The sequence below is a fragment of the Medicago truncatula genome, chromosome 4 (assembly GCF_003473485.1).
Source record: "Medicago truncatula cultivar Jemalong A17 chromosome 4, MtrunA17r5.0-ANR, whole genome shotgun sequence".
Classification (NCBI taxonomy): Eukaryota; Viridiplantae; Streptophyta; class Magnoliopsida; order Fabales; family Fabaceae; genus Medicago; species Medicago truncatula.
In genome coordinates this window covers 42880363-42892895 of record NC_053045.1, presented here as the reverse complement: position 1 = coordinate 42892895, position 12533 = coordinate 42880363, and the positions used below count along the sequence as shown (strand labels likewise).

The 12533-nt window shown below is 32.2% G+C and overlaps 2 protein-coding genes and 1 pseudogene across 2 annotated transcripts; 1 reads left to right on the top strand and 2 right to left on the bottom strand.

Annotated features, from left to right (window-relative positions):
- Positions 1–428: 428 nt before the first annotated feature.
- On the bottom strand, positions 429–1868 carry LOC112420903 (protein DMP6-like; annotated as a pseudogene).
- On the top strand, positions 1808–4333 carry LOC25493088 (isoflavone-7-O-methyltransferase 9). The gene is made up of 2 exons (XM_013601496.3): positions 1808–2685; positions 3826–4333. The coding sequence occupies exons 1-2, from the start codon at positions 1918–1920 to the stop codon at positions 4126–4128; spliced, it is 1071 nt and encodes a 356-aa protein (XP_013456950.2). The 5' UTR covers positions 1808–1917; the 3' UTR covers positions 4129–4333.
- Positions 4334–4659: 326 nt separating this feature from the next.
- Positions 4660–5280, bottom strand: LOC25493087 (protein DMP4). Its single transcript, XM_013601495.1, has one exon. It carries the CDS (start codon positions 5278–5280, stop codon positions 4660–4662), a length of 621 nt encoding a protein of 206 aa, XP_013456949.1.
- Between the last annotated feature and the right edge of the window lie 7253 nt (positions 5281–12533).

Genomic DNA, 12533 nt, shown 5'->3' with positions numbered 1-12533 from the left:
AATTGAATTTCATGAAGTGTCAACAAGCATGCTGTCCAAATAGTAAAATTCAATATTATTCATAACTTGATATATAATATAATTTGTTAGATGTAGGAGGGTTTCTTTAGTATTTTATTAGTATTTATTATTTCAATTTAATTTTATTATTTGTTTGTTTTGTTTCAGTTTGTTATTTTCGGCCATTAGGGTTTGTTATTTGCCTATTTAAGCTTAACAGCTGTAGCCTAAGAGACAACTATTTTATTCAATAAAAATATTCGAGACTTTTCTCTCAAATCGGGTGGATTTCAGAAACCCTAATTTAATAGGTTTATCGCTTACAATGTCTGTTTATTTTTAAATTTAGCGCTTGCTAACCTTTACTTTCGTTCTGCATCACATAACTAAATATAATATAAGATATAAGAAGGACCTATAAATAACTGTTAATTTGCTGAAAGTGGGAAACCAATTCCACGTCTATGAGTGGGGGGAATGCAACAAACAGCATGCTACACAGAACACCAATTCCAACAGGCAATGCAGTAAGGAATTCATGCATCTCATGGGAAGGTGGTGGAAGGAAACAGTTAACCACGTTATCGTCAAACATTGCAATAGCTGAAAAAACCAAGATTGGCATAATTGTAAGAATGTAATTTCTTGATATGATTTGTGAATATTATACAACTATTGTCAATCCTATTTTGGAAACTAAATAGTTGCTAATGAATACTACATCCGTTCCTAATTATAAGACCATTTTGAGAATATTTTTTGTCCCTTTTTATAAGATCACTTTACTATTTTCAACTACATTAATTATTTCTTTACATACATGCCCTTATTTATTATACATCTTTTTCTTCAATCAGCAATAAATAGCATACGGAAAACATAAATCAACTCTCTCTTAAAAGATAAAATTGTAAAAACAATATTGATTACAAACAACTTTAATACAAATATTCATTTTCTTAATTCCCGTAATTTTAGCAAAAGAGTCTTATATATAGGGACGAAGGTAATATAATTTATGGGTAATGAATTGTTAATGAATATTTACAAATAAATCATACAATAAATATAGACATATTTTAATAATAATTGTATGTAAAATTTTATGGTGAAGTCATGAGAATGACTTTTCTGGCGAAGTTAACACTATAACATCAAAAGTGTTGTGAGTAACACCCCACTGTTTGTAAAGTGGCATCAAAAGTTCAGTCCTCATAATATCATCAATTCATCATATTAACAAGAATACACTTAATCTAATTTTATCCTATCTTGTTTAAAGTGCAACACCCCACAAAGTGTAACGTACTTAAGACTATCACATGATATCAACAACTCTGTTTGCATGTTAAAGATGCCAACGATAAAATAATACATGTAAGTCCAAGATGTTGCAAGCATTACTAGATGAAATACTATTGATCGTTAATCAGTAATCAACAATTTAAAAATGAATCAAACATTAAGATTAAAATTAACTTCAAAAGACTCAGTTGCATGATTGGCACCGTAGAAGTTCCCTAATTGCATGCATGAAATCAATCAACCTTAGTTGATATTTTGCATCAAGTTCATGTGGAAGTGTAGCTGATCCATCAATGATCCATAAGCCTTTAAATGTGGCAAATCCATAGTAGGAAGCGCGAGGCACCACACAGGGATAAAAGTGATAAAGTCATTAACTGTGTAACGTTACTAAAAAAAAAAAAAACTGTGTAACGTGGTCACACACGTTACACAGTTGGTTTTTTTTGTGACTCACACTTGCCTTGGTTTGTGAATATTGGTGATAGAAGTTGGAATGAAAGGACAGTGCCTGTTGGTAAAAGATTGGCTAAATGAGCTGTGCTTTTACACGTTTAAGCCATATATAAAAGCACCATTGAAGAGCAATACAATCTTCAATTCATTATTCTAATGGCTTCTAAAAATGACTTATACAAACCAAGCGAGCTTTTCCAAGCTCAAACACACTTATACAAAATCATGTATAGTTACCTTAATCCAATGTCTGTCAAATGGGCACTTGACCTTAAAATACCAGATATCATCCACAACCATCGCCAAGCCATTACTCTTTCTGAGCTCATTTCAGCTCTTAAGGTTCCACAATCAAAAGAAACATGCGTCGGTCGACTAATGCGCTTGTTAGCACACATTGATTTCTTTGCAATTGTCAAAATTGATGAAACCAAAGAAGGATATACTCTTACTCCAACATCACAACTCCTTGTCTCTACCACTGATCATTGTTTATCTTCAATGGTTCGGTTGCTGAACATTCCACCTATTGTTGGCTCGTACAATCATTTAGGGAAATGGACTTGTGGAGAGGATCTCACAATTGTTGAGACTGCATTAGGCCCTGAAAGTTATTGGGATTTTATTCATCAAAATTCTTCATACTTGAAGACTTTTAATGATGCTATGGAAAGTGATTCTCATGTTGTGAGGTTGGCCTTGAGAGATTGTAAGTCTGTTTTTCAAGGGATTGGTTCATTGGTTGATGTTGGTGGTGGAACTGGAAACACAGCTAAGATTATATGTGAGGCGTTTCCAGAGCTGAAGTACATTGTCCTGGACCTTCCACAGGTTGTTTCAGGTTTAACAGGAACCAATAACTTGAGTTTTGTTGGTGGGAACATGTTTAAATCCATCCCTCAAGCTGATGCTGTTTCGCTCAAGGTATATATCATACAACAGTTAGCATGATGCCTTTTTTTTTGTTTGTTTTTAATTACATCTAATACTATATGAACCGATATTTCAGATTGAAAGTGTATTACATCGATACATGTGTTTATTATATTTAATCATTTTGTTTATTCAAATTGTTGGAAATCAAGTGTGGTGATAATGTCTCACATCGACTAGAAATGGAGCAAACGTTGGATATTTAAGAGAAGAGACCCATAAACCTGATGTCTTAGGGTTTTGGTCTTTTGGGAAGAGTGTAGTGTCTCTCTCTTAGTGGGTCCTAGACGTTTAGCCTATTGCCGCTCCAAGCGCTTCGTAGACTCCCCAACAAGGTATCAGAGCCTGGTTAGGTTTGCTGGGGGAGTGGGACTGGGATCATAGTTTGGATCATCCTAGTGATGTGGGTGAGTCACACTTGAGAGGGAGATTGTTGGAAATCAAGTGTGAGTGATAATGTCCCACATCAACTTGAAATGGAGCAAACGTTGAATATTTAAGGGAGGAGACTCGTAAACCTCATGCCTTAGGATTTTGGGTAAGAGTGTGGTGTCTCTCTCTTAGAAGGTCCTAGACGTTTAGCCTATTATCGCTCCATGTGCTCCCGGACTCTCAACACAAATTATTATCAATGTTGATGTGTCTATGTTGAATTATCGGTCCATGAGTCCAAATTCGTTTTTTTTTCTTTTTCCAGTGGGGTTTGTTCAGATTTTGGTTTTTAAATGATCATAATATTTGATTTTTTTCTCTTTTTTCAGCAATCCTAATTATCAGTTAACAATAGCAAATTGGTATAGTTCGGTTCACAAAAAAACATTTTTTTAAAAACTGTACCGTTTGTTTTTTGTAAAAGTATCTTCGGCTTGGTTCGGAACCACAAAACCGGTGCACCCAACCTTTACACCAGCTCAATTTGGGACGAACCATTAATGGTTAAGGTTTCGGTTGGTTTAGTTCGGTTTCCTTCCTGAACCGAACCATCAACAATCCTATGTTTTTGTGCTGGTTATTTATTAATAGCTCATACTAGTATTTGTGTTGAAACTCAAATATAGGTTCAATTTATAATTAGCACAGTATATATGTATCATTAGTAAAAGTTATTGACAGAGTTTCTATATTTTGCAGTGGGTGTTACACAATTGGAGTGATGATGATTGCATTAAAATACTAAAAAATTGCAAGAAAGCTATTTCTGGAAAAGAGAAAGGAGGAAAAGTGATAATCATAGATGCAGTGATAAATGAAAAACAAGATGAACATGAAATGACAGAAGTAAAGCTTTTGCTTGATGTGGTTATGATGACCTGTTTCAATGGAAAAGAGAGAAATGAAAAAGAATGGAAACAACTTTTCTTACAAGCTGGCTTCAAATATTACAAGATCTTCCTCACATTTGGTTTTAGGTCTCTTATTGAGCTCTATCCTTAAACCTTGCTGTAATTTAATAAATAATTGTATTTTTGCTTCAAATATATTTATAAGGGGACTGTAATAAAGGAGCCACTTATATTTAACTCAAGTGACATATAGGTGGCCCCTAACCAGTGTAATAACAAGAATAAGAATGTAATTTGTGTGACATCAATTTCTCAAAATAAAATGCAAATAGTTTAGTAGTGCCTTGCACAAGTTACTTTGATGTAACAAATTGATATTTGCTAAAACATATTTTTATTCAATAAAGTCGAATTCAATTTCATGAGGTATCAGCATGATTCTAATTATTGGAATTCCGTTGAATTCATGATTATATATTTCAAATATAATATAGTATACATTTGCTTTAGCGGTGAGAGTTCACTCAATACGACGTTCAGTCTGATGCCCCAATTTGTGGCTTCTATATTTTCACGGTAGAATGGCATCGAAACGTGAGAATTCACGCTTCAACGTACAACCAAACATACCAATAATTTGCTACATAATTATATAAATATAAAAAGGCCTTATATATAAATGTTAATTTGTTGAAAGTGGGAAGCCAATTCCATGTCTATGAGTAGGAAATGCAACAAACAGCATGCTACAGAAAACACCAATTCCAACAGGCAATGCAGTAAGGATTTGACGCATCTCATATGAAGGTGATGGAAAGAAACAGTTAACCACATTATGATCAAACATTGCAATAGCTGAAAAAACCAAAATTGACATAATTGCATGCATGAAATCAATGAACCTTAGTTGATATTTTGCATCAAGTTCATGTGGAAGTGTAGCTGATCCATCAATGATCCATAAGCCTTTAAATGTGGCAAATCCATAACATATGTTCCCTTTATTGTCTTTGAAGCTATCAGTGAAGCATAGTAGGAAGCATGAGGCACCACATAGGGTTAAAAGTGATAAAGTCATTAACTGTGTAACGTGGTCACACTTGCCTTGGTTTGTGAATATTGGTGATAGAAGTTGGAATGAAAGGACAGTGCCTGTTGGTAAAAGATTGGCTAAATGAGCTGTGCTTTTACATGTTTGATTGATGGCTCTATGAAAAAGGTTTCTTTGTGGTTCTACAATCTCCATGTTGTGAAGAAATGGTAGTTTTTGTTCATCATAGAGGTTTGATACTTTAACATCCATAGCTTGAAGAACTTTTCAAATGCCTTTCTGTTTTGCTTTGATAAGCATTTGTTTTGGAGCATAGGTTTGATAAAAAGACATATAGTCATATTAGATGGGAGTTGGGGGAAGTATGGGCTACGTAAGCAATAATAAAAATTAATTTTGATAAAAAGACATTTTTTTTTCCTTAAAATCAATTTTGATGTAGCAGTCTGACTGCATATATCGAAGACGAAGTGACACTCAAGAAAGACTCAATGGGAATAGTGCATATTTGGCATCCGGTCTCCGATTGATTCAAATTGTACCTTTTCGGGAAGAGAATTTGCCCACAAGCATAACTCATCGCTTCGTCGTGATGCAGGGGTAAATTTAGCCATTCGAAGTGATCTGAAGGCCCAAAACTGGATTTTTTTTATTTCAGCACAGCTTTTTTTTTTTAAGTTTGTTATTTTCGGCCCATTTGAGTTTGTTATTTCCGTAGTATTTAAGTTAAATGTTCGTAGCCTAAGAGAAAATTTTTTATTCAATAAAATTATAGAGAACATTTATCAATTTTGGTGGATTCCATAAACCCTTTTTGACAAGTTTGTCACTTGGAGTCTGTTTATCTTTTAGGTTTAACGCTTGCTAATCCTGACTTCTGTTCTGCGTCAAATTGATTTTATAAAATTAATTTTAGATAAAATTGAGTTGAATGTAAAATGACTTATTTTTAGATACATTGATGTATACGTGTTTTGAATAATAAAATTGAGGCAAAAATAGTTTAGTCCTCGAAATTAGGATCCAACCATTTAGTCCTTCAAATCACAAAATAGCAAATTAATTCCTTAAATTAAAGAGAGTTAATTAATTTAGTCCCTCCATCAAAATATTTCTTTAATTAACATCTTTGAAAAGTAATAAAAGATGTGAATAATAACTTCCATAGTCTTGTCAAAAAAAGAAAAAGAAAAACTTAAATAGTCTCATGGTACGTCAAGGTTAATATATACAACATTTAAAATTTTGGTATCAAATTTGGAAAAAAAAAAAAAAAAAATACTATTTGACTAACGTTCAATTTAAGGTCCAAATTACTATTTCACATATTTAATTTGAGGAGCTAAATTGGCCAGCCTTACATTTTGAAAGACTAAATCGGAATGGAGCCAAAGATAGGGGGAAGTAAGGTAATATTGTTTTTACTTGTCAAAAACACCAACTGAAAACTTGATATTATCAGATTTTAACTTGTGGTTCTTTGTTCATCATGGCTTAAAGTTAGTTGGTTGTAAAAAAGATTAGGAGGAGGTTTTGCCTTATACGTGACAGTTATGAATCCAAAAGCTTGCGGAATAGAAGAGAAATAAGAGAGATAATGCGTGAGATTTCAATCATTAACTTTTGATGAAGAATGAAGTTTGGTGCCAGAGGAATTTTTTGCTGAGACTCAATGACTATAAACTAACTGAGATTTGCATGGGCATGCTTTATAAGCACATGATGCATGTGTTACGTGAGCTTAGTTAACCTTTGCTTTGGTCCGTCCACTTATTTTACCTAATTAAAAAAACATTATTGTCATGTTATTTTTTTATTGTAACATTTTTTTTAAGGATGGCTGGAACATTTTTGTCATGTATTAGAAATTAGAATGTAAATTTAAATAAAAGAAAGTCCCCATGAGCTTAGTTCAGTTGGTAGAGACAATGTATAATATATGTAAGGTTTAGATTTCAAACCCCAGCCATAACCAAAGAAAAAAAAATTAAAAGAAAGAAAGAAATTAGAATGAACTAGCATTTTTTATTCAATTATAATAGGTACACCTTTTGCTGTAAATTAGAAGTCTTCGGTGTATGGCTACAAAAATTAATCATTTGATCGGAGTAAAACTACAATATATTTTGGGTAAATTTTAGAGTGAGGGATCAATTAAGTCCTTCATCGGTGAACCATGACAAAAATACCATTCGATCTAATTAATGGTTTAGATTTATTAAAATAAAAAATGAGACCATCAACACATGTTCACACACAACCATGCCATAATGTCTTCCTCATCTACCTCCTTTTCAATTGCGTAAGTGATTTTGTTGGAAAATTAAAGAATTGTAAACTTTCAACTTTAATTAGTTCTCTTTGCTTATATATGTTTGCTAAAAACAAAAAAAAGCAGAATGATTTTGCAAAGTTCCTCCAAACAATTTTAAAGTTCAAAGGCCTTTTTTTTTTTTTTTTTTTTGTACAAGTTCAATGCCCATTTTTTATCACCTTCATTTGAACCAAAGTTTCAATTGATTTGTTTGTGTGTTACAAGGCCATAACCGAACATTATTCTTGTTGCGTTTTCACCATGAACATGAAGTATTAAAGTTTCAAATTTTAAGGGTTTCTCTTTTGACACAATAGTTATCAACACCAAGAAATTGGGTTCCTGTCATTTTCCCATATCTGGTTTTTCATTTTCAAATGGATGTAGATGTTTTCTGCAAGCATCTTCTAGATTTACAGATTTCAGGGGAGTTGAAGAGGATGAAGAGATATAACAGGGACAAGATTGTATGTTAAAATGTCTAGATGTTCTCAACTTTATTTTCAATAAATCTCAACCGTTGATTCAATCAAACGGTATTTTCTTCATGATCCACTAGTGAGGGACTTAATTGAACCCTCACCCTAGAATCCACCTATATTTTGTACCAAAAAAACCACAATATATTATTATTGTTATGGGTTTTTCTATCATGTGCGAATTTGCACATGATAAGAAGTTTAAAATAGTAATTTTGCATTGGAACTTGTACATTTTGTATTTAATATATAACTTTTTAATAAATAGTTGTTGTTTTTCAATAAAAAGTTGTTACTTTTAGTTACCTTAATATGTGCAATATTACACATGTTAGACAAACCCATTTGTTATTAGTATTCAATTGTAAGGGTGTGTTTGTTTCAAGGCAAGAAATTACATTCCTTAGAATGACATTCTTAGGAATAATATTTCAAGGAATAACATTCCTACCCATGTGTTTGGTAAAAATTAGATTTACTTGGAATGTTTTAGAAATTAATTGATTAAAAAAATAAAAATGAAAATAAATGTTTGTAGTAGTGAGAATTTATAGCAAGTTGAGTTTTATTTCCATGGGAATGTTAAATTCTCATTCTTTAAACATGAGAATAACAATAGAAGAAATCATGTGTAAATAACATTTCTGGAAATATAATATTGTTGGGAACAAATTTTTAAAACTTGAAACAAACATGAAAATGTTACATTTTCAATCTCACGTTCCCGGCAATCATATTACAAACCTTGAAACAAACACACCCAAGTAATACTAAAAAAGTTTCTACTCACCCAAAAAAACTTTGGATGCATAATGAAATGACCAAACTACCCTCAAAATCAAATAAATTTCAAATTCTTTCCCAACCCCTTTCAATCTCAAATCATAAAGGGTCCGTTTGATGGTCAGGATAGGATAGAGGCAGAATATGATATAAAATTGGATAGAGATAAGATTTGATAAGGGCATGATAAACATTAATCATATCATGTGTTTGATGCGCACATGATGACAAACAGAATATCAATATAATTAAATGAAAAAATTGTTCTCATCATTAATTAAATATTGTAAAAATGACATGTTATTAATTATAACAGAAAATACATGTTATCATTATTTTAAAAATGATAATATTTTTAAAAAGGAAGAATATCAAGATAATAAATAAGAATTGATTTTCTAATCCCATCAGGATAATTTATAAATCAGCATATACTCAGGATAGAAATTACAAAGGAAAGTCAGGATAGGATATGAAAATGGTTTATTTTATCCTATCCTTTTGGTGCATCAAACATGAGATTTAAAGAGAACATGATTAATGTATTATATTCTGTCTCCCTATCCTGACCATCAAATGGATACATATTCATCTCAAATCATGCTAAAACCCAGAAACACTCAATTCAATTTTACATTCACCCTTTCTCCAAAATTGATTAAAATTTTAGTAAGGAATAATTTCAACAAAAGAAGTGATACAAAAGAATAATCAGAGATGGTGTTGATTTTGGTTTCGGAAATTGGTATTGTTTGTAATCAGAGATGCCTTGGTTAGAATTAGAAATATAGTGTAAATTAATTTAAATTGATTTGTTCAGATACAATCAAATGTGATTGGCGCGGATTGAATGTTTTGTGAAAGTCATCTACTGTGTGCACTGGATGCTATTAGCATTGTATTTTTTTTTAATCATTGGGTGTTTGTCTTACTTCCCAAAACATGGCGTAAGTAAACTCATTTTACCTGATCTACGTAAATTCAATTTGTGTAGCCTTTGCAAACTCAGTTTACGCGGGCTATGTAAGTCGAGTAGAGTTAAATTACCTTGTGTCAATTTATTGAAACTTAGATTACATATGCTTACATGTTTTATATTCATGTCAATCATAAAACGATGTCGCAAACTGAAAATAAATAGATTGGTTACACATTCATGATTGTTTGTGGGTGAGAGGAGGTGAAAATTTAGAGTGTTAATAAAAAAAAGGTTTTTAAAAGATAAAGATGTACATGAAAAAGCCCAGGAAAAGTAGGTTTTGGAGGCTTGGTAAGAAGAATTTTGCTCTTCACTCAGCACATTTCGCTCGCGCCCTGCATGATTTTCAAATATGACCCTGCGTGAGTTAAGTCACGTAGCGTGACTTAACACACGCACCTCACAAGCTCTGCATGACTTATGTCACGCAACACTGAGCCTATGCGCGAGTTAACTTCCGCAAGTTGGCCGGTGGTAAAAACTGCAGCACAAACGTTTCTTGAACGGTGGTCAATAGTTTTGATTGGTTTTTACACATTTTTCTTAAATTTTTCACACGTTTTTGGACCTCATTAAGTGCTATCTACCTTATACCACCTATAAAAACTCTTACATACCTCCTCTTATCCTCACATTTTCTTCTCCCACTCTCTCCCCCTCTTTCTCTTCTTCTTCTTTGTTTCTATAGTCTCTAGGGTCTTTATACCCCTTTAGCCAGTGGCTTTTGGGGGGAAGTAATGGTCCGTTAGGTTCGGGAAAAAGACATCATGCCTTGAGGTAAAATTAGGTTTGCTTCCTTTTACTCCCAAAATCTTTTTACCGTGGGTAAAAAGAATCATCATGGGGGTATAAAAGGAACCAAATTTAAATTTAACTCAAGGGGTCTTGATATCGTTTTCCCGAACAGGACGGATCACTATTTTTCCCAAGAGCTATTGGCATATACAGAAGAGGGTAAAATATATGTATTATATATTGTAATGTTTGAATCATATTAATAAAATGAGAGTTATATTTATTAATTTTGTTTTTTATTTGTATTTATTTTCGCATTTATTTTATGTTTATGCTTATGTATTGAATAAATAAAAATTGAATTAGTAGAAAAATGAATTTATTTTAAGTGCATAAATAAATTAGAATAAAGTGATCAAATAATTTAGAATAAAGTAAATTAAATATTTTAGAATAAATAAAAAAAAAGTAGTCACTTTGCGCCACTTATCTTGCGCACTAGTTTACACTTGCGGTAATTAACCAGCGTATGAGCATTTTGAACATGACTGCAGGGTACGAGCGAAATGTACCGAGTGAAGAGCAAAACTCTGATAAGAATCATGAGGGCTCCTTTTAGTTTGCTTCTATGGTAGTGAGGGAACCATGAGGCTTCATATCCAAGCAAGCCTCGGTGAACTTATCACAATCAACCTAACAGTGTCTTTGGTTTTGTCTTGTGCAACAAACAAGTACCAAATGATAGAGTTGGATAAGTTGCCAGATGCAGGGCAACTGCCATATCTAATTTGGTTGGACTTGAGCCAGATATGGCTCGTCTACCATAAATACCACCACAGTTAATATTGTCTCCCGCTTAATTTTTTTTTCTTCTTTTTTTAAGTAAATAAAAGTTTAGGTAAGTTGGTTTTTAAAAATTAAAACTCATTAGAGTTTTTGTCAAAAAAAATAAAAATTCATTAGAGTTAGAGTATATCTCAAGGTTCAACAATGAACGTTAACAAATATATTTACAAATTATCTATCAAAGAGGACTCATGTTTGCAGCGGAAGTGGAAACCACAACTTGAAGGTGACTCTTCCTTGCTTAAAAATGTTTTTGTTTCACTGTATATGACGTTTATATATTAATGAAGTCTAATACCTCAAATTTTACATTAACTCATTTGCCTCTACACATTTATGGTTTTATATAAGGAATTCTCGTATTATAATGAAATTAGGTTCCTTTTTTTTTTTGGTTCGAAATACACAAATTGTCTCACACCACCGTTGTTTCAATCGTTGTCCCTATTCCGACGGCAGTTGCTTATATTCACGGGAGTATATACAAATTATTTGTGTGTGTACGAAACATAATGAAAACAATGAAGTAATGAGACACTTCAAAATTCAAAATTCATATTTGAAAATTTTTAAGACTCAAACTCAAAATTTATTTTTGAACATTTCAAAACATAAAACAAAAAACCACATCGAATAGGGGCTCTAGAAAAACAAAACAAACCATCCCTCCCCTCAAAAAAAAATTCTCCAAATACGATGAATATAATAAGTCAACTAATTTGTGTGTATATATACAAAGAGCAATTACCTCTTAAAAAAATACATACATAAAAAGCAACTAAAATTCAAGTGTCGGTGATGGTATAACTCCAATGAGTAGTAGGGACCGTGGCAATGGACTCATTGGATTATCAATTGTGATGGGTGAGATGTGCTTGTAGCAACTTAATTTAGTTGCAGCGTGCCGTTTGATAGCTGCATAAATAATGATCATGACAACAATTGTGAGAGTAATAGGCATGAGTATGACAGCAGCAACGATATGAAAGTGAAAGCAGTAGCAATTTAGGGTGTAGTATATTCAAATCAATATTTCCATGAACTTGATGATTCAAACTAAATCAATAAATTCATTTTATTTTGTCCCCATGTTGAGTTTTTTTCTTATAGTTTTAATATATCATTTATTGAATGAATATAAAATGTAAATTTTTGTTTATAATGATGAACGGAAAGTGTATGTCCTAAAATACGTGTTATGACTGATACAAATAAACCAAAAAGTATTTCTTTTTCCTTTTGTTGGGCATCATAATCGTTTTGGATTTATTTTGAACACTTTATTGTTGTGTGCAAACCACATAATAATAATAATAATAAGGCAATTTTTATGGTACATTCGAAAAATTTGAGTGTACCTGTACACCTA